At 55.9% G+C, this 22,626-nt stretch overlaps 1 protein-coding gene across 1 annotated transcript in view; it reads right to left on the bottom strand.

The window, feature by feature from the left end:
- Window positions 1-7,074, bottom strand: part of LOC117650282 (neuropeptide SIFamide receptor-like) — a 53,415-nt gene extending 46,341 nt beyond the window's left edge. The window contains exon 1 of the mRNA XM_034393586.1: window positions 6,381-7,074. Coding sequence (XP_034249477.1) covers window positions 6,381-7,017 — 637 coding nt within the window. The 5' untranslated portion in view covers window positions 7,018-7,074. The remainder of the gene's footprint in view (window positions 1-6,380) is intronic.
- Window positions 7,075-22,626: the final 15,552 nt, after the last annotated feature.

Genomic DNA, 22,626 nt, shown 5'->3' on the forward strand with positions numbered 1-22,626 from the left:
GCCTCGCCGCCTCACCCGGCCGGGTGTCGCGCGACTTGCCTCTCCGGGTTCGTTCGGTTTTCCTGCCCCGTGGTGTTGTATTGGGTGGCGCGCCCCCCCGGCGGGTGTGGCCCTAGCGGCGCCCCGCGCCCCGCAGTGGGGGGGTCACTGGCCCAGGGCAGCCCAGGGCAGGCCCAGACCCAGCCGGTCAGTGGGGCCGGGCGACGATGCCTCGCCCTGCCGCTACCAGGCCACCACCCCGTGGGACCCCGCGGGGCCCGCCCCCGCCCCCCCCCTCCACGCCGAGTCGTACGCCGCGATTCCAATATTTGGCATTCCTCGTCCTTTGGCATTTCTTTCCCCTTCCCCTCGATGCACCCGATTAGCCGCTCACGCTGCGCACGCCGCTCGCGGTCGCGGCGCCGTTCCGCGTCCAAGCGTTGGACGACATAAAATTTTCAGCGGCCTGAAGGTTATCTCGGCATTGTCCGTCCTTGAAGCCCCTGCCGTCCTTGACCGAGCGTGCCGGGAGCGTGTCCGCGAGCCCGCCACCCCGGCCGCGCCACGAGTTGTCGGGGCCGGAATCGGCGGTCAACTGTCCGTGAAGTAAATGGCAGAACCGTGTGTTGCACGGTGCACGGGGGAAGTGCTTGTCATCCCCTCGGAGCCTGAAAGCCCTGAAAGCCCGCGAAGGCCGCCGCGGGGAGAAGGTTAAACCGCTACAGACACCGCGCGCATGGCTGGGCGCTTGAATAACCCACGCTTGCAGAGCATGCCGCGGGGGGTTGCTAATTGTCAGTTCGACAGCGCGGACGCGCGGACGCGCGGACGCTACCAACCACTCAGGACACTGCGAGCCTCGTTACTTATAAAAAGCGATGGGCAGCTCGCGACCCTCCGGGTCCAGCAGCGCCACTGGTGACTAGCTAAAAAGGTCGGACGGAAATAATACGGGTGGGATAAAGCACTAGTGTCACTCCGACTGTCACTTTCCGAAGGAACAAAAAGAACAGGCCTTTGCATACCAAAACACTTTCCTAATGCACTTTCTGACTCCACTCCGTCATGCCCGCACGAGAAGCTAGTTTTTTGGTGTGTTTTTTCTTATGCATGTGAGGGGAGTGCTGCACCGAAGTTTGCCCGGCGGGGGCTGCGTGATGGATTCAGGCGACGTCCTTGGACTTTAGAGTGACCCATCCCAACTGAGATGTCAATGTGTTGGCCAATCCCGGCCGTTCTCTCGGCGATCGAGGGTACTTCGGAGAAGAGCTGAAGCAGAAGTTGAGAAGAAATCAAAAGACCAAAGTATGCGAAATTTGTGAAAATGAGCGTCTGCGTCGCCGCTCTGCAGCTTGCACGGCCGTTCCCCAGCGCTTGTCTCAAGTACCTTATTATACACACAGATGTTTCTGACTTACATCAACGTGCCAACGTGCCCACGTTTGGCACACTAGCCCAACGTTGAGACAAGTTTTCTCTCGCACTTTTGAAACGTACCAAGAGAGGAGCGAGAGGGACCTACGGAATTAATAGTTACGACCCACTGTTTTCACACACAACTTCCACTCACACGCCCAGCTCTCTTTCTTCGTCGCCACCGGGATTCGTTTACAGGGTAAACAGACAATGCTGATTATAACAACGGCGATTGTTTTGAGAAGAGAACACTCCTATTATTGTTTTTGCTGGTTACTTTGAAACCATTAAGGTGAAAGTTGGAGTACGCTGGTCACTTTGCACTTTAGTATTTGATAAGTGTGTGTAGAAGCCGAATATTCGAATGGGACAGAAGGTTCCAGAGCCGCAAAGTTGGTGTTAGGTGCTAATGGACATGAAGGCCTCCCCCCTGAGTCGCTCCTTTGATCTGACCCAAACCCATATACAATGGGAACACCGTAAGTGCCAAACAATATTTTTAAGTGCAGAATGGATTGCAGTCGAGTTAGTTTGCTCTGGGGAGGGTGCGGACACGAAAAGGCCCTCTGTACGCGGAATCGCCCAGGCCCGTTCAGTGGGCTGTGCCCGCAGCTGTGCCCTGACCGTGCCCTGGCTGTGCCCTGGCCTTGCCTCGGCCTTCCATCCGGGCGTGCGCGACTCGTTGGTTGTCATGTCCCTGTGAGGGCGGTGCGCAGCAGCCCAGCAGCCTCATCAAGTGCAGTCCGGTCCACCTGCCCTGCCGGCATGGCTAGCCTAGCGTCTCCCTCGAGGGCCGAGGGACGGCACCGAAGGCGCGCAGCGATGGACCCAAAAGGACTGACCGAGCGTGGCGGGGCACACTTATTGGTCCGAGTTCCCGCGTGGCAGGGAACCAGGTCAGCTGCGCGACTGCATTCTACCCTACAGACTGACTCGGAGAAAGAAGGAAGAAGGAAGAATGAACGTCAAAATGCACCGAGACACGCACACGCGGAAATACCGCAAGTGAAACAACACAAAATATTCTGACCCGTAAACGAAAAGGTATGACTTCTCACCCTTTTACCGGGGTCACAAATGTGCCTCACCTCTATGACGCAAGACATAGGTCGGGTCTAAAATGGTAAGACACAGAGGCATCAACAAAATAATTGTTTAAAAAAAATAAGAAATCGATAAAAGGGCAGTACTTTTGAATACAACCCAAGTTCGACGTGTCTACAAGAAACTAAGGCGAAAGTCGGACCACCACCACCAGACATGACAATACGTATCACATTCTTTTAGGTCAGATATGAAAGTATCCGGCCTTCGTTCACTACCTCATTTTCCTTTTAGCAACGCAGTTAAGGATCGTGAACATTTTGACCATGTCTGAGCCTCAAGTTCCAGCCAGTGCACTAAACACCCCCAAAGTTCCTAGGAAAAACTTTCAAAGCAGCTCGTTTCGTTTTTCCGCGTTCAGTGCTCACAGCAGCCGCAGCGCCCGCGGAGCGCCCGCGGAGCCGAGGGTAGGCAATCCATCTCGCAGCGCCGCGCGAGGTGGTCGCCAGCTGCCCACCTCCCAGGCTGAAGGGCCGCGCAGGGAGGGTCGCGCAGAGGAGAACCACGTGGCAGGACTGCACAGGGAAGGGCCGTGCATAGGGAAGGGCCGAAGGGCCGCACAGGGACGCCGCGCAAGAGAGGACTTCGTGGAATAAGGGCTCGTACGGGCCGCACAAGGTCAGTGCAGGAAAGGGCCGCGCATAGGGAAGGGTCGTCCATGAGAAGGACCGCGCAGGAAAGGGCCGCGCAGGGAAGGGCCATCCATAGATAAGGCCCACGCAGGGAAGGGTCACGCATAGAGAACGGGCGCGCAGGTAAGGTCCGCGCATAAGGAAGGGACGCGCAGGAAGGGCCGTGTAGGAAAGTCCGCACAAGAAAAGGGCCGCGCGTAGGGAAGGCGCGCGTGGGGAAGGTCCACGCATAGAGAAGGGACGCGCGCATAGGGGAGGGCCGCGTAGGAGGGGCCGTGTAGGGAAGGGCCGCGCATAGGGGATGAGGGAGGCGTAGGGAAGGACCGCGCTTAGAGAGGGGACGCGCGCATAGGGAAGGGCTGCGTAAGAAGGGCCGTGTAGGGAAGGTCCGCGCCTAAGGAAGGGACGCGTAGGAAGGGCCGCGTAGGGAGGGCCGTGTAAGGGAAGGTCCGCGCATAGGGAAGGGACACGTAGGGAAGGACCACGCAGAGAAGGACTGCGCAAGGAAGGACCGCCCAGGGAAGGGTCGCGCAGGGATGGACCGCGCGGAGAGGACCGAGTGGTGGCTGTGCTCCAAGTGGGGCCCTCGCATCCGCTCCCACCCGTGCGCCCAATGCTGGGTGTCAAGCCTAATGTTGCGTGAGGACGCCTCCGCCCGCTCACGAAACGATTCGGGTGCGTCTGGCGGACAAGTTTCGAGGGGAGTACACTGCGGCGAGGCTAGTGCTGTTGACACCCTGGGTGCTGAGCACGTCTGCGCGCCGCACTTTTCCTGCTAGGCTCCAAAGTGGGCCACCTGCGCTGGTGCTGGCAGCCCTCGCAATTTGTCAGCAAGGGGCCGTGCTGTGGCCGCCCCACCCCGCCCCGCCACGCCCCGTCTTGCCCCGCGTCGCCCCGCGTCGCCCCGCCACGCCCCGTCCGCCTGCCCTCTTGCCGTGTGTCCCCTGGAAACAAGCTCGCGGCCCCCGCGGCTCGGTGCAAATAAGACTGCCTGCATGTGTCGCGCCGCTGACCTTTTGAGAGGTGGGGCGCGGCTCCGGGCGCCCCCTCAGTGGCCCCTCGGCACCCCTCAGTGGCCCCTCGGCACCCCTCGGAGCCCCTCGGGGGGCTGAACTTGGCCTAGGCCTAGGCACTCGGGTCTCCGGTGTAGTCTGGTCAGCACTGCCTCGGGTGAGGCGGGGCGCGGCACGGCCCAGGATTCAGCATGCATCGATTTTCGGCTAGTGCGCTCAGGGTGCGGGGCCCTGGTGGGGCCCTGGCGGGGCCCTGGCGAGTCGGCAGGCAGGGTGCCGCAGCGTGCTGCTGGAATGGGCGGCCTGAGCCGGCCCGAGCGACCTAAGGGTCAGCAACGAGGGGGTCGGGAGCAGCCGCGCCGCGCCGTGCCCATGCCATGCCGTGCCCAGGCCCACCGTACCGCGCCCTGCTGAGCTGGACCGTACCGTGCCATGCCGTGCCACGCCGTGCCGCGGGCCAGCGACGAGACTTATCGGTCTCGGCCAGCGCGGCCAGCGGCAGGGATTCCCGGAGATGAGCCGTGATGACAATATCCATTCCTCCCCGATATTCCTAAGGCGCTCGGGATGAGTGCAGGCATGCAGCTCGGTCCCAAGGCGCGGGGGGGATTCCAGCACCCAGATCGTGCCTGTATGCCAGAAATCCGAGAGACAATTGGGACGGGAGAGCGATCGAGAGCGGGCCGCGGCGGACGGTCTGTGTCCCCCTTCCCCCGTCCCTAGTTGCACGGCAACACTGCAACTCGGGCTGGGGCTGCAACAACACTCGACCGCACCTTTGTCCGCCACGCGGCGGGTCGGGCACGCCTCACCGCCGATATATTGGCAAACAATTTCATCAAACTTTGGAGCAGCAGGCAGGCAGCACCAGGGGACGCGATATGAGAGTGCCGGGCGGATAGAGAAACACGTGAGCCATTGCTCTCTCTCTCTCTCTCCCTCCCTCCCTCTCCCCCCCCCCCTCTCTCTCTCTCTCTCTCTCTCTCTCTCTCTCTCTCTCCTCTCTCTCTCTCTCTCATACACATACACACACACCACGCATATACTCACATACACACAATCACACCCCAGGAACAAACAGATTCTGAACCAATCTCTTTCCGTGTCCTCTCTTGCTATCCTCAACCAATAAAAGAAAACACTATAGGCGCCAACATGGAGAGCATTGGTGCTGGAAAGAGCACCGTGGCGTGGGTGGGCAGTGGGGAGGGTGGGGCCGCGTTATTCTGCCAGGCCTGGTTCGTGCCTGGTTGCTAGGATGTTTGAAAAACACCATTTATCGAATCACACCCTATTTATCAACACCCAGTGGAAGGTTTCTCTTTTCCTGTTGAGTTTTAGATCCATGATTGGTTTTTGTGGAAACAGATCTAAAGTACCGGACGGTAAACGGTATGTGGGTAAGCACGATTTTTTTTTTCTTTTTTCAAAAATTGGAGTTTTGGAGGGTTTTGACGCGCTGTGTGCCCCTTATGGCCTGCCCCGTCCTGTTTCGCTTGACCTGCCGAAAACCTACTAATTCATGAAGATGCGAAGATACTGCCGTCATTCAAAATAGAACGACGGATGGGGGTACCCTAGAGTCCCATTTCCCAAGAATGAAACCTAGGTTCCACATCGGAATGAAAAAACTAAACTTTTTTAGCTTCTTCAAAGCTGTCATTCGATAAACGGTGTTTATCGACACCGAGGGGGTATGCGCTCTCTGAACCTGTGTACCGACTATTACGCTATTACGCTCTATTACGCCACAAATTAATCAGAATTTAGCTAAAAACGGCCTAAAACACACCAAAATTGATAAAATTTTGACAATTTCGGCTATTACGCGACTATTACGCGTATTATTACGCAAGCTATTACAGATAGAGTGTACCGACTATTACGCAAGTGCATACCCCCTCGATCGACACATTCTTCTGGTCGCCAAACTGAAAACACGCGCAAACACACTCACACGTACACGCAACAACACGCGCACACATTCATACACGCTTGCATTCAAACAAACACACACACGCATTCACTCACTCACTCGTTCATCCACTCACACACTCACTCACTCAAAGTGTCACTCACTCACTCACTCACTCACTCACTCACTCACTCACTCACTCACTCACTCACTCACTCACTCACTCACTCGCAAACACACAGCCACGCGCGCCCGCCTGCACACACGTCGCGCACACCCAAACAAGATCAGCCAAGACATGCACGCAGTGCTGGTACTCACGAACGAAGAGGCTGGACATGAGGGTGGCGGGCAGGCAGAAGACGATCACCAGAATGTCAGCCACTGCGAGGTTCACTATGAAGTAGTTGGTGACCGTGCGCATACGAGGCGAGCGAAACACAACAGCGATGACAAAGCAATTGCCCATGAGCCCGATGGCAAAGACCAGGAGGTAGGCGACGCAGTAGATCATGGAGGTGGTGAAGGTGTAGCGGTACAGCATGTCGTCGCCGAACTCCAACTCATAGCTTGTGCGGTTGGAGGAGCGCGGCTCGTCGAACTTGGTGGTCCCGGACATGCCGTCCGGGGCGTCGGTGTCGTTGTGCTCGGCCATGGTGGAAGCCACGCTCACGGCATCCTTCACAGCCTGGCCGAACAAGTCCAAGATGTTGCGGGCCGGCGATGTGAGGGCGGCGTCGTTGTCGAAGTGGCGGCTGGAGTGGCGCACGGGGTGGCGTCCCACGCTGTTGGTGATGTGGCTGATGGCCACCTCGGGCAGCGTGGGTGAGGACGACTCCTGGTTGTTGTCTCGTCGGCTGTCGAATGGATACTCCTCCGATTCGGGCAGGCGCAGCGATGCCATCCCCAGCAGTGGCGCCTGCAGCGACGGGTAGTCCTCCGAGTCCATTGAGTCCATGGGATGGTCGCCTCACCTCATCTCTGGCAGGTGGCGTTGCTGCCGTGCCAGGCTCAGCTGTTGTGCGGCGGGTGAGACGGGCGAGGCGGGCGAGGCACGGGACGGGGCGGCACGGCCCCCACCCTGCTCCCCGCCCTGCTCCCCGCGCCACCCCCACACCGCCGCGAGCCGCCCCCGACAGTGCGGCCCCCGAGAGGCGGCGCCCGCCCGATGCGGCAGTGGCCCGAGCAGGTGGGCGGCATCCCTTCCGGATTCAGGATCAAGGGAATTTCCGATGTCGGGCGCGGGAAGAAAATTTGATCCAACTTGAAGATATTCAGACGATTTCACAACAGTTTATTTTGAAATTTTGATTTTCTTTAAATATTATTTTGTATTTTTATTGAGTGTGGGGAATATTTTTCAAGTTGAGACAGGTTTCGAATATTGCTAAGACTACAACAAAACAACACACCGACTACAACAAACCATGACAATTTTTTTCTTAAGGATGAATTGTAATTTTAAAATACAACAATTACTGCAGTAATGTGCAAAGAACAATGGGACCGGCATGACGAGTGCAGCAGTAGTACGGTCCAGGTCTTTACAATTCTGGTTGTTCTTTTTACCTTCCTCGTTGTAGTTATGTCACAGTTTTAGTTGTACTTATTCACACTTTTTGTTGCTGCAAAGGTCTTGACAGTACTATCCAATGCAAGCAAACGCTCAGATATTTTAGCTTGATCCATCCGCTCAAACCAAAAGTTAAACTATCGGCTGACCTATCTTGGAGCAGCGTTCCAATCAATCGGCACCCTGCAAGTGCACACACAAGTACAAGACACAGCAACGTCTCCGAACCGTTTACGAGTAGTTGTTGGACAAACCAACAGTCAGATCGGCAGGCCGACAAAGTTCTTGAACTGTCGTTGTCATGGAAGTGACTAGTGCCCTGCCAAGAAATGTCGGTACATTAAATACTTAGTAGAGGAAGGTTCTTTCTTTTCTTGAGAAAGCTGTGCTCGAGGAGGCCATCCCGGGGCCGGCGACATGACCTACATTACGTCCTGTGGGGCCACGTGACCTATCGAGCGACACCCCGGCGTACTACTCTCGAACCACCTTCGCAGTCGATGGCCTTTGGACGCCCGCACGGCATCCTCGGCCTCCACCTCACTAGGCAGTGATTCCGTTGAACTGCACTCAGAGAAAGAACTACAGTGAATTCTGTTAACCTTTACGCCCCTATTATAGTTTAAGGTACAGGATTCACTGCACTTTTTGACTGTCCCCCTCCGTACCCAAACAAACTTTAATTTTCAACAGAATGGAATCCAATTATTATAGAAATTAATTCATCTTGACGAGACAAAAAAAATGTCAACATACGTCATTGGTCCACTCGAAATAAAAAAGTTGTTGTCCGTCAATAGTGTTTAAAACGTCCAAAACCGCGACTCGATCACTTGAAAACCTGTTTGATGGACAATAACTTTTTCATTTCGGGTTCAAAGCCATGACATGACATGTTGACATTTTCTGTACGTCTCGTCAAGAGGAATCCATTTCTATGATGTGATTTCCATTTCGACAAATTTAGCATATTTTGGGTATGGACAGGCCTGTCAAAAAGTGCAGAAGCAATCCTGTACCGCACTACCGGATTCACAGTCGTCCTTTTCTCACAGTGCGGTGATCACGGGACCACCTGAAAACTTTAGTAGGCCCGTGCGTCGTTGTGCTCACGGAATGGCGTGTCAGTGATCTAGCCGCCTGAGCTGTACTGGATGGCCAGGTGTTGGACAAGGGTAGGTGGTTTGAGGCGGCTTCAGGGCTGATGGTAGCGATAGCTTCAGTGTAATAATAGACCCTTTCACTCGTCGACGAGTGGAGGAACGAAAGTAATCAAAAAGCCAGTAGCGCGCCACCTAGCGGCCGGTGTGAACTGAAAGCCGAACCCTGATGGGTTACGAACGTAGGTCTCAACGAATTTTAAAGCAGCGGCCAATAGATGGTTGTGTTTCATTTGATTACCCATATTTAGATTACTTTTGTTCTTCACTGGGCAACGAGTGAAAGGGTCTGTTATTTCCTGGCGCTGCACGTGATCGTCGGGCGTGGTTAGACGGACAAAAGTAAGCCGTTTGGAGCTGAAAAGTGGTGTGTTGGCGATGACGGCCTCGGCGATGACGGCCTCGGCGATGACGGCCTCGGCGATGACGGCCTCGGCGATGACGGCCTCGGCGATGACGGCCTCGGCGATGACGGCCTCGGCGATGACGGCCTCGGCGATGATGGCCTCGGCGATGACGGCCTCGGCGATGACGGCCTCGGCGATGACGGCCTCGGCGACGACGGCCTCGGCGAGGACGGCCTCGGCGATGACGGCCTCGGCGATGACGGCCTCGGCGATGACGGCCTCGGCGATGACGGCCTCGGCGATGACGGCCTCGGCGATGACGGCCTCGGCGATGACGGCCTCGGCGATGACGGCCTCGGCGATGACGGCCTCGGCGATGACGGCCTTGGTGGCGGTGCAGCTCACATTTGGGTCAGCCATTGAGGCGCGCGGTATTGGCGACCCGGTGAAAAATGGTCGGCGGGAAGGAAGGGTGCCGACTCAGCGCCATTTGGAAATCGTTAACGCGCCGCGTCGCGTTTCGCTCTGCTCTGGGGACCTTTCCGCTTGCGTCTCTACGGCAAGAAAGGAGAACTGCGTTCACGAACATTGTGAACTCACATGCCAATGTGATTCGACTGGTTACGGCCCCTTTCCGGGTAGTTGCATTACTCTTCCCATTTTCCTACATTTTACATTTTACGTACCAGAGGGCAGTCGACATAGGTAGGTCGCGCTTCCATCACACGTAATGAGCGCCCTTGCCCTGCTTGCTGATGCCAAACAGCGCGGTCGGTTTGGTCACTCATCGGGGCGCAAAGGGCGAGGCAGAGAGAGAGAGAGAGAGAGAGAGAGAGAGAGAGAGAGAGAGAGAGAGAGAGAGAGAGAGAGAGAGAGAGAGAGAGAGAGAGAGAGAGAGAGAGAGCGGAAGGGCTGTGCTTGTTGACCGCTGCGCAGGGTGCCGCAATGAGTCCGAATGCCAATAGCGAAATTCTGGCTACCAAATTAACTCCCTTCGGACATCAAACAGGTGAGTTTCCCCGTTCAGGAAACAAACATAGTTGACCCAAAAAAGGGCGGGACCCAATTAGACCGAGTAAAGGGTACAGAACCAAATGTATTACATCACCGTGAGAGGATGATGGCGTTTCGATGTGTCAAGCGAAACGTGCTCCCATGACAAGCTCAGGCTCAGCGTTGAGAAGTCTGAAAGTATCATAGTTCCATAATACCGTTTTTGTTCCTGGTTTGCCCAGGTGGCCTAGAAGATGGCGATTTCCAGGGAGTTCCTGGAAAGAACGGGAAACGTTTAGGTTGTCCAGAAACCCCACGTGTCGCCGTTTTCGCCAGACGCGTCTCGCTTTTTGATTTGTCGCCGTGCCCTGAGCCGAGCTGCGCTCTCGGGGTCAGGGCGGCGGGAACACGACGGCGACCTCCCCGCGGCTTGAAAACTTGGCCGATACAATGGGGACCGTCGCGGCAATATGGCCTCGCGCGGGGTGGGGCGAGGGTGCGAGGGAGTGGGGGAGTGGCTCCACCGGAAATGGGTCAAGTCATTTAAATTTTCATGGAATCGCAGCGAGTGCCGCGTGACGGCGCGACGCCACGCGGCAACGCGTCGCGTCAAAGTGGCGTCCGAGGTAATGGGCGATGAGGCGCATTTAACTCGCAGGCCATCGATTGGACCGCGGCACGAAACCACATCGGAACATTGGCGATGCCGTGGCGATGCCGTGGCCGCGTAAGGGAGGCAGCGACAGCGGCCTGGCGGCCTCACCGGGCCTCACGCAGTCTCGTCCCGTGGTCTTTTGCTAGGGTGTCTATCGTTTATCCTAGGCGGATGTCGTGCGAATAGTTCGGTACCGAATTGAATCGAACCACGTGCGGTTTTATAAGGTGTGGTAGATCCGAAGTCGGATTTGCCTTTTGATCTCGAATGATTCGAAATTTCGAATCAGTGGTGGTTCGTTTCGAAACTTAGGTATGGGAAAAAGTCATAAAATGACAGGAAAGTTTGAGTCGGCATCGAATCGTTTATCTTGATTCAAATTCGATTTGGCAAATTTTTTCTGCGCTCTGAAAACCTTACTAAGCCTTACAAAGAAATGCAGCTTGTTATAACAAAGCATTTTGAGCATATATAAGTTCACAAAGAAAATACTTCGCAATGTACAAAAGGTTTTAAGCGTATGGTTCGATCAGAAAAATAATTTACGATTCGATACGAAACGAAAATCCTCTATAGTTGGTCCAACCTTCATTTGTCCTCGACCTAACCGCCCATGAATCATGAATTGGCCGAAAATTTTGTCCCACCTTATTCTGTCCACTTCGTTCTTTTTTTTGTCCTTCCGTTTCGTCCGACGCAATTAAACTGCCACCGGAATTGGGTTGAGTCATTTAAATTTATATGGTCGCCGCACGGAGAGTGCCGCGTGACGGCTCGACGCCGCGTCGCGTCAAAGGGGCGTCCAAGGTAATGGGCGGTGAGGCGCATTTAACTCGCTTGACCATCGATTTGACCGCAGCACGAAACAAGCGGCGTGGCGACGCAGCGCCGTGGCCGCGTAGGAGTGACGGGTGCATGTCGTGAGTGTGGAGTCGAATCGCTTTGCAGCTGAAGGCTGACCCCGTGGCCTTGTGAAACGCCTTGGGTACGATGGTGTGGAAGTGTCAGTCATCGTACTTGGAAGTGCAGAGTTTGTGGTCTCCACTCTTCAAGTGTCGATCCACGCCAAGAGGTGACGGCTCTGTTAGCCATTCCACACTCTTGAAGTCGATACCCCCTAATAACAAGCACTAGTTTTTTCCCTGTTTTCAACACGCACATAGTTTGTGCACCGAGACCAAACAAACACGTAGTTTCGCGCCGTTCGGGAGTCGCGAGTAAACACTCAGTAGTTCGGTTCAACAATCACGCATTTCCATTTTCTACAGTATTATTGCTGGTAAGTCTTTGATCATTTAGGGGTAAAAAACAGTCTTTGTGACCAAATTTTAAGCTTGGAAACGTGTTCTGAGGCAGTTTTCAGTAAAAATACGTCAAAATCAATGGGCGAACAGCTCTCAAAGTACTTTCAGAGTGCCCCTCCGACAATACTCTCCATTTTTAGGTTGAAAGTGACTCAAAGCACAAATAATTTAGTTTGTACACCCTCAATGGATGCCCAATGTCCATTTTCAGTCTAAAATAAAACACTCGAACAAAATAGTGTTGTTAGCCCCCCGCAGAAACTACGTGCTTTTGCGTCTTCTAGCGAAACTACGTGTTTTTTGACCCCGATGCTCAAAATACGTGAGTATTGAAAACCCGTGATCAAACTACGTGTTTGTTATTAGGAGGTATCGAAGTGTGGAGACTGCAAAGTTCGCACGTTGCGGGGGATTAATCCGCATCAGGGAGCGTGGAGTCCCCCACACCTGCTTCGACAATGTGCTGCTGCGCCAGAGGACGCAAGGCGACCACCACGACGGGCCTGGCGACCAGCCCGACCTGTCCTGGCCCCGGGGCTCACCCACGCAGGCATGTCTCACAGGTGCATGCTCTCCCCAGATTGAAAAATGAATAACGGAATAAACGCACCGGCGGGACAGGACGGCATTCTGATTATCGGGCGACTGAGTATCGGACGCACCGACCAGTACTGGGGCCAAAACCACGCCATCGGTCTGTCTCGCTCGCACACCCACGCGCCGCCCCACGCGTGCGAGAGAGACAGCGAGAGCTTTGTTAGCCCGCAGCCAGATTGGGTCACAGGGCTTCGCCGTTGTTGCACGGCGCCCGCGGCCTGCCACGTGCGCCTTGCAAAAAGCAAAAAGGGACTCTTTATGATGACGCGCGGCATGACGCGCATCGCAGTCATGGCAGTGCGGTGCGGTGCGGGCACATTATGCTCATCGCCCGCCAAGTGCCCGGTTCCGCTCGGGCTGCGCCGCTGTGCCCGTCAGGGCGTGACAGCGCCAAAATGTTTGCCTCGGGCGAGACCGGGTTAGACGTGCGTTCATTCAGCGGGGACACCTCAGCGCGCCCCGGGCGCGTGGGGCCAATCTCAACGCCAGGAGGATGGGTCGGGCCGCTCTGTCACTTGCAATCGAGCAGACTGCAAGATGACGGCGGGCGGGCGGGGGGGGGAGCAGCCCCATCGGGAGCTTAACAGAATAAGTATCCGGCAGGATGCGCTTAGCCAGAGCGGCCCTCGGCGCAGCCTCGCGCAGCCTCGCGCAGCCCGAGCCAGGAGGAGGAATAATTTAGCTGCCGGGAGAGAATTTTAAATTCGATTTCCACGGACACCTGGGTGGCTGTGTGGCGTTGCGGCACCCCGTCGGGGCGCGCGGCGGTCGGGGCAGCGCCGTCGGCACCGCGGGCTGCGCTGGAGGGGCGCTGGAGGGGCGGAAAGGGGTAGGGTGGGGAAACAGGAAGGGGAGGGGGCACACCAATCCACGCTACGCTCTACGCTCCAGCCTTTACGAGAGCATGCGCACTGCGCTCCGCGGGGGTCACGACGGGGGGCGGGGGAGCACGCACAGGGGTGGGGGCGGGAGCGGCCTGGCTGGGGGCGGCTGGCTGGGGGCGGCTGGCTGGGGGCGGCGGGGGAGCGGCACATCGCGGGGCGTCGATTCCTTGTCAAGAAGAAGGAGAGCGTCTGGAGGGAAATGAATACAAGCAATGCATGCTGCGTGCCATCAGCTGGACGAATGCACTCTGGACGTCTGGGAAGAAATTACCCAGGACGGATGGCACAAGCATTATACCAACGTTTCTTTTCTTTCGAACACACAAGGTTACTCTCTAGGTCTTTGTGCGCAACTTCGCTTGAAATTGAGCATACGCTTTTGAATGCACGATTCCGTAAATGGCTCAGCAGGAAACTGAACTGTTGCGCTACAACTTGTGCATTGTTGCGCAGGAATCCCTGCATTTCACGCGTATGTTCAAATCCTGACGTTCCCTGACATTCATTTCTTTGCTATTCTTTTCCAACAAATCTTTGTAAATTGAAATATGATTTTGCGATTCTCGCGACCTATAGAGTGCAATAATTTTGTTTGTCTGTTACGAACACCCCTTTCTCACTGGTAATTTTCATCGTGAGACGTTCAGAGTGTAGGAGAACACCCCCGAGCCAAAGCAAGCGTGATCAACTCATCTCAAATGGTCGGGGGCGGCCGAGGAGTCCCACTCAGAGTCTTTGGTTGCGTCTCCACGCAAACAGAGCGCGTCTGAGTGCCGAGTTCGTCTTTCCACTCGGCGTCTTGTTCCGTGTGTGCGGTGCAGTGGTGTTGGCGGCCGGGACGCTCTATTTGCTCTGCAATGGAAATGTCCTCCGGAGGAAGTCATTTTCCTTTTGCTTCAATTCGCACGTTCTTTTGCAAAGAGCTCGAGCCAAACGTCGAAAGGCTCCGAGACGTTTTTGTGTGGGGGAGTGTTTTGCCCCGGGGGTGGTGGTTTGCCCCCAAAGGGTCAAAAGGGGGGGCCGTGGTTTTTTAGGGTTGGGGTTTGTGGGGTGTGGGGGTGTGTTTGGGGGTGGTGGGGTGTGGTGTTGGGGTTGGTTTTGGTTTCCGCCGGCCCCTTCATCCTGCCAAACCCACCGGGGGGTTTACCCCGGAGGCCGGGGGGGTCCCTGGACCACCCCAAATACGCGTCAAAGTCTTGTTGCTCAATTTGCCAGTTGCCACCCGAGTGATTTGCGAAACACATGTACTTTTCGTTTCTTAGTAAAACGAACTACTTATGAAGTGTTAAGTTGTGCACGTAGCACTTATTTTCAAAAATATACAAACTAAAATAAAACTCAGTATTTCCTTTGAAACAACCCGTAGCTAGCTAAGGAAAATGTAAAGAAAATGTACAGAAAATGGGGTACGGGAAAAGATCAGACCTGAACCGGATACTGGCTCTCCGTTCCGTAGTCCCCACAAGAATCCACTGAACTGGTGCGGAAAACATGAACGGAAACTCCGTAGACGTCAACGTACTGACGGTCCACGTAAAAAAGATGACTAGAAATTTACGTACTTTCTTCTACCCGGTCTATGTCCTTCGTAAGACCAATTCATATGTATTTGACACTGTGGCAAAATGTACGGAGAATTCTGTTATTTTTTTTGCCAGGATTCTCCGTAGCCCTCTTATCAATATTCTCCGTAGGCTCTCACAGTATTCTCCGTATGGCCGTACAGTGTTTTCCGTAGGACCGCACAGACTTCTCCGTAGGACCTGGAAGACTGTACAGTCCAACGGAGAACATTGCAAAGGTCCTACGGAAAACACTGTGTGGTCCTACGGAAAATACTGTAAGAGCCTACGGAGAATATTGACAAGGGGGCTACGGAGAATTACCGCAAGCTGTTTACAGAATTTTTCGTAGCTTTTTGCCACAGTGGATGAGGAAACAGCCGGCAGCGGGCCGAGAGTGGACACCAGGAAAAGGTGCATGCGTCCCGCAACTCCGCCTCGCCCGCCGTCCGGGCTGAAAGGGGAGAGTCCTCCCAAGGGGTGGCGGCGGTGCGTCGGGGGCGGAAAAAGGATCCGGGAATGGCCCGAGCCGCGGCCCGAGCAGGTCCCACAAGCCACACGGCTCATGCAAATCGGTGGCCAAGACTGCCTGCCGTCTTGTCATAGCAAGCCAGCTAATTTAATAACGTGCGGTGGGCTAGTAGACCGCCGTGCGGACTGGCGACCGAAGCGCCAGCCTTTGCCTCCTCTTTCCGGCGGTGCTCGGCGCTCGGCGCCCTGCGGCGGGGGTGCCCTTCGGGGAGCCCCTCGGGGTTCCCCTCGGGGTGCCCGGAGAGCAGACGAGGAGCGGTTCGGACGGCCGGACCCCGGCACGCTGGACGCTAGCGGGGCGGTGGGACCTCTCGTCTCGCTCGCGCGCACGCACTCCCCTCGACGCCCACTCTTTCCCGCCGGGCCGCGAAACCCCTGCTTTGAGAGGCAAGCGCGGCGCCAGCGAGCGACGTGTGGGAAGGATTACAAGGGCCACTACACATTCCGGCGAGGGAGGGAGGGGCGGGCGGCTGGCTTCACCGAATTAATATTCAGAGCGAGCTGGGCGGCGCGCTGCGCTAGGCTGCGCTAGGCTGCGCTAGGCTGCGCCAGGCTACGCTAGGCCCCTCGCACCCTGGACGCCTTAACGCAGCTGGGCAGCGGGCTGCAGCAGGGCGGGGCGCATAAACCGTGGATATCTTGAAATGGCGAACGGGAGTTAATCGGCTGGTGCGTGTCGGAGGGGCCTGCCTCTGCTTGCACACTCATTGTACACGTCCAGCCTACTCTCACTACTCACACTCAGATTTTACCCGAGGAAACGTCTGTAGGTAGGCAAATAGGCAAACAGCACAGCCGAGTTCTTTGGGAAACTCACACTCAGTTTTACACAATCCGACACAATCAGTGGCAGACCCCTCGCCGGACACGCTCACCCATATCAGTTCCGGACGCCAAGAAAACGCTTCCACTGAATAAGCAACAAGATCATGATGGCCTAGTTTCAACAATAAATAAAATATATGTCAATTCAAGGAACGTGTATGGAAGCAGATATGATACTCGTCTGCATGGTACTGTCCTAGTTGTGGCAGTATGCTTTTATCTCCGTGATTTTGTAAAAAATAGTAAATAAACTGAGTCCTTTGTGCCGTGGCCTGCACCGCCACACCGCGCCCGTTGCATTGCCGGGGGGGGGGGGCTGTGTGCGGGAGAGAGGAGAGGGATTGTCGCTGCGCGCGGGGACGCTTCCGATCGCGTCGTTCCTGGCGAATGAAGGCAGGCTGACACCTTCCTTTCTCTCGCAGTTTAGGGTATGATTTTAGTTTTAGTTTTTAGTTTTTAGTTTTTAGATTTTAGTTTAGTTTTAGGTATAATCTGCTAAAAAACGAACTTTGCTTCTGGGCAGGTGCGGTGAACAAACCTGGTAGTTGGTGACCCACTTAAAACATTTTAAACAATAATAAAGCCCGAAAATAAACAAGGCAAAAAAATGAGCAATTTGGGCGGGGCAGACGATATGATTTCGTTTGCTTTCCGTTTACTGAAGAGGTGGCTGGCGATGCCCTGGTTTCGGCGAGGAAGGTGAAGAAGAGTTGTTTGGACGGCGGGGGAAAACGACAACACCGGTGAAGCAGGGCAGGAAATTGGGCATTAGCGTTGATGAGACTGCTGCCGGACGGACGGACCTGCGGAGCCTGCCAAGCCTGTGGAAAAGTTAAAAGTAGGAGGTCTAGCGAATGACGGGTGCGGTGGACAGGAGCAGGGCGAGGGGGTGGGGGAGGGGGGGAAAAGGGGGGGATGTGGGGTGACACGTGCCGTGGCCTGGGCCCCTTCAGACTGCGGGAATGCCACCCTGCTGAAGTTATGCGCTCCACCGTGTGCGAGGGAGGCGGTTGTCGTGTGAGTGTGTTGGTGTGCGCGCGCGCCTGCCTGTGCCTTTGAAAGGGGGGAGCAGCGCTGATCCAGGCTGCATACACTGTATTGTCCGAAAGCCAACCGATAGAGCTGATTGCTTTCTCTTAGTCTGCAGCACGAAAATTAAAAAATACTCCCTCTTTCTTTCCAACTAATTTTCCGACGGCTCATCGTTGTCGCTGACCTGGACGGACGGGGAAAGCCTTTGTGAAGGGCGGTTGAAGTGACGTGTTGGCACCTGCGCCCTTTCCTCGTTTCCCAAAAGAGAGTGCGTCCGAATTAAACTGGCCCAAATTCGGTCCACGTGGACACCGGGCTGCGCCGGACTGCGTGCTCGCGTTGCGTGCCATCCTTGAACCTTCCCGTTTCCTCCCCGTTTTGGGCCAAATGAACTGGCGAGCGATACCGACGGGTGGAGCAAGGGCTCCAAGGAACAAGTCTTACGTGCAATGAAAATGAACTGGCTAGCGAAGGGAGCACCAAGGGCTCCAAGGAACAAGCCTTACGTCCAAGGCACTCCCAGCGGCCTCTCTGAAAACCGTTGCGAGACGACTCACCGTTAGTTAAGGGCATACGTATGTGTTCGGCCGAAAAGCGGTGATACTAAATTGTAAGACCGGGGGGAAAGGAGATGATACTTCGATGTGCGACCGAAACAGGGTGTCTGATACTCTTTTGTATCTGCTGCTTCTCTGCAAACTCAAGTGTGTGCCAGGCATGCACTTCGTGGTGCATGCCCGCAGGCACGCACTTCTTTTCTGCATGCCTGGCAGGCACAATTCTTTGCCGCATGCGGACGCTTGCTTACGGCACACACTTGCTGTTATGCATACCTTAGCGACGGCAAGTGTGTGCCTGCAGGCATGCACCAAGAAGTGCATACCTGGCACACACTTGGAGTTTGCAGAGTTCCCACGGTATTTCGTTTTAAAAACGAGGCGGATGAGCCAATCATGTGGTGAAGCGTACGAGTGAAGAGGATCGTGTGTAAAAAGAAAGAAGGCCCTCTCAAATTACTTTTGGCGAAACAGATATTATTGCTCACCCAGGCTGAACGAGGCAATTTTGACGCTGCGCTTGCTGCGGCCCGCTGCTGCCACACAACACATGCTCTCTCTCTCTCTCTCTCTCTCTCTCTCTCTCTCTCTCTCTCTCTCTCTCTCTCTCTCTCTCTCTCTCTCTCTCTCTCTCTCTCCGTGTGTGTCGGTGTAGCGCGGACCGCCAGGATTAATTGGAAATTGTGGTGCGGATAATGGTGCGTTGTTGGTGGCGGTTGGTAGTGACGGCGGCTCATGCCTTGGCCGGCCTTGCCTTCTCAAGGCCGTTTCAAGGCCGCCACACTGACTACCCCTGCAGCTTCGCGGCGCTTCGCAAGTTCTGCGCCGTGCTTCGCAAGTTCTGCGCCGTGCTTCGCAAGTTCTTCGCGGTGTTTGCGAGTTCTACGCCGTGCTTAGCAAGTTCTTCGCGATGCTTCGCAAGTTCTTCGTGGTGCTTCGCAAGTTCTTCGCGGTGCTTCGCAAGTTCTTCGCGATGCTTCGCAAGTTCTTCGCGGTGCTTCACAAGTTCTGCGCCGTGCTTCGCAAGTTCTTCGCGGTGCTTCGCAAGTACTTGCTTGGCAGCTTGGCGCCGGCACCTGCGACTGCCATTCCACTTCACTCTCCACTCCACTCCTAGTGTGTGGGGCACTCGGTGGGGCAGGGCGGCCGAGGCCGTCTCCGGGGGCTGCCGCTGCCGCCGCTGCCGCCGCTGCGGCCGTTCCATCAGACAATCCTCTTATATAGCGGCCCAAATTAACGCCATCATTTTGAGGCCGGCGCGCGGTACTCTCCGAACGGCGTGGCTCTGCTTGGCTCGCCCCAACTTGCAGCGTGCCTTGCTGCAGTGTTCTGGGGTGCTGCGGTGCTCTCGGCGCTGAGGCGCGCTGAGGGCTCCAGGGACGACAAGGACCACAAGGACGCCCCGCGTCAAATGAAGACGCATCATCAAGGGCCAACTTTAAGGGGGGCGGGGCGGACAATGCACGCCGTGCCACGCCACTGCACGCCAGGCCACACCGTGCCACGCCACGCCTCTACCCGCAGCGCGGGCTGCTGCTCAAATCACGTCACATTGATTTTCCCGCCAACCGTGGCATGCTCTGCCACGGCCTGCCCTACCGCGCTCTGCCATGCCCTGCCCTGCCGTACTCCCCCGTGCCCTGCCGTGCCCTGCCGTACTCTCCCGTGCTCTCCGGCACCCTGTCGAGCCCTGGCGTGCTCACCGCCATGTAGTGAAGCCCGTCGAGCACCTCTGCAGCCCCAAATCGAAAGGGCGGTTGCGGACTGGTTCCGAGAACTGTCGCACTTTCTCCGTTGCGCACGGCGCGTCCCACGGGAGCGCGAGAGAGACGGGGCGATGAAACGGTCCTCCGCAAATGCTCGGTTGTCTGGGCTGCGCCGCGGCACGGCCCGCGGCACGACCTGCAGGGTGACGTGTATCTTGAGAGCGAAGCAGTAATTATGCTTTGACGGAAGCAGCGCACGGATGCCATTTCCTGCCTGGAGCGCCGTCCGCGGCCCGCGTCCCTGGCGGGGCGGGGCGGGGCGGGGCGGGGCGGGGCGATCCCTGGGGAGAGGCGGAGCGAGCGGGTTCCGTCCTGCATTCACGGCCCTTTCGGCGCGAACAATGAACGGCCTGGAACAGCCTCGAACGGCCCCCGCACCGCCTTGGCCGCCTTGGCCGCCTTGGCGATGTGGCGCCTCCGAGTACCTTTCGTGCCGTGCTTTCCTTTATTCAGGCGGCCCCACATGGGGACCGGCTAGAAAATAACCAAAAGACCAAGAGAGAGAGAGAGAGAGAGAGAGAGAGAGAGGGGGGGGGGGGGAGAGAGAGGGGGGAGGGAGAGAGAGAGGAGAGAGAGAGAGAGAGAGAGAGAGGGGAGACAGAGAGGAGAGACAGAGAGGAGAGACAGAGACAGAGAGAGAAACACGACACCACATGCAGCCGCACCGTCCGTGCCTTTTTCTTTGTCTTCTGATGAATTCGCCGGGCCGTTTGGCCGCGCTCCAGCGGGTTGGCTGCTTCTCCTTGTTACGTGGCCAATCAGTGACCAGATCCGAAAGGCGGAGGAGGGGAGGGGAGGGGGAAGTGCAGCGGGGAGTTTCCAACTGCCGTGGACAACCTTTTACAAGTAGGACACCACACTATTATTTAGCACGATTTCGATCGAGAGCCCGGGTTCGTTGGTTAACTTATGAGACAATTACTGCTGTTTTCTTCTAGACGATATCTGAACAACGGGGGGGGGGGGGGGAGGGGGGGAGGAGCATTCCGTCATAGAGGAGAAAGGGGATGGGCCAATTATTGTGGACAACCCTACAAGTAGGACACCGAAGCTATATTGCTCCCGTCCGGGGGGCGGGGCGTGCTTGTTAATTCACATATCGTGATTCCTGTCATTTCGTGAGGCCAGACTGGAGTGAGCGATCGGCGGCGGCTGCCCGGCCCGGGAAGGCGAGCGGCGAGTTGGTCAAGGACAGGCGCCGTATGGGCGTGCACCGTATGGGCGTGCACCGTATGGCTGGCTGGCTGGCCGCCTGCCGCTTTTGGCTCATTCTGGACCCATCGTCAAGTGAGGAGGCCAGCCACGTCCAAGGCCCCGGAGCGCTCGACTTTGCTTCTGACACCAAGCACCGGCTGGAGCCATTAAAGCCAGTCCCGCCGACATTTTTTGGGGCGGACGGTGCCTTTGCTGGATTGGTGACAACCAGACGTGGAGAAATGAAAGGGACCTACATCCGTTTCTTTTTTTGGGACAGAGTATCAGAACCGAGAAAATGGGCTGAAATAAGAAAAAGAACGCTCCAAATGTGACAGCAATCACTAAACTTTTAGTGTTTTGAACGGTGAGTTAAGAAAACTAGCAATGAAAAGAATAGTTTGAAACGTATTTCTACTCTTGGTGGTCAATCTTAACTTCAACCGACTTTTTTTTTAGTTTGAATATTTTTAACTAACCCCTTCATTACTTTTCGTTGCAGGTTAGGCAAATGTAACAGTTCATTGCACTTTTCCCAAACTTTCCAAATGTTAAAATCTTCGACACATTGGTGAGTGAAACGTTAAAATATTTTTGCTGTGGTCTGATGCAGTGGACTGATGTAGTGGACTGATGAGTTCTTCGAACTCATCTTCCTTGGACCCCGAAGCCTGCCGGACCCCGAACGCGAGAGGCGAGTACGTCCGCCCTCTGCCACCGGCGGCCACCAGCGGCCACCGGCCTCTCGGTCCAGCCACGCGACACAAGGCGCAGAGCTGTTCCGGGACGGTCGCAATTTAGTCCCTTTCTTGAAAATAGTTTTCCGAGAGTGGTTGGGCGTTGACCGGCGGCTGGCCCTGCCACCCTAGCCGCCCCTGCCTGCCGCGTGCCGCGCCCCGTGGCTCCGAGGTGCCAGTCCAGCCGTCCGGCCCGTCTCGGAGGTGCATGGGTCAAGATTTAAAGCCAATCAGGGTATATTGGCGCGCAGGAGGGAGTGGGAAGGAGAGGAGGGGCATGTGGGAAGTGGGGAGGGGGGAACGGGGCGAGGGGGGCGAGGGCTTCATAAATATGGGCCGTCGCCCGCAGTCTAGTTTCAACTGCCCACCCACTCCCCAGGAACTTGCGTCGGGGATAACCACCTCACGTAGTCCCACTATTTAAAAACCTCGGGCAAAATAAAGTGGCGTATCGCGAATAGCTGGTGCCCACGCACCCGACTTTTGCTCTGAGAGCACCAAGGTAGTCAGAATGTCGCTTTTACTCGTTTTGTTTTATTTTCGAATCGTTTTGACATGCAAACATTAACAAGAGTCACAAGGTGTACAATACCACACGGTAAACATTCTACCGCAACGCAGGTGAGGTCTCTAAGACCTTTACAAGCTCAAGTAAACAAGGCGCACGGTAAGACTGGGTCGTGGATCTTCCAGGACCGTCCTGGTTTTCCAATGTATTTAGTATAGGAGAAGCCAGGACGGTCCTGGAAGATCCAGGACCCAGTCTTACCGTGCAGTCTAAGGGGAGAACCAATCGTGTATATTTTGCCTACGCACACCGCCCAATCACCCTCCTCCTTAAACCGCACCG

The sequence above is a fragment of the Thrips palmi genome, unplaced genomic scaffold, assembly GCF_012932325.1.
Source record: "Thrips palmi isolate BJ-2018 unplaced genomic scaffold, TpBJ-2018v1 HiC_scaffold_5, whole genome shotgun sequence".
Classification (NCBI taxonomy): Eukaryota; Metazoa; Arthropoda; class Insecta; order Thysanoptera; family Thripidae; genus Thrips; species Thrips palmi.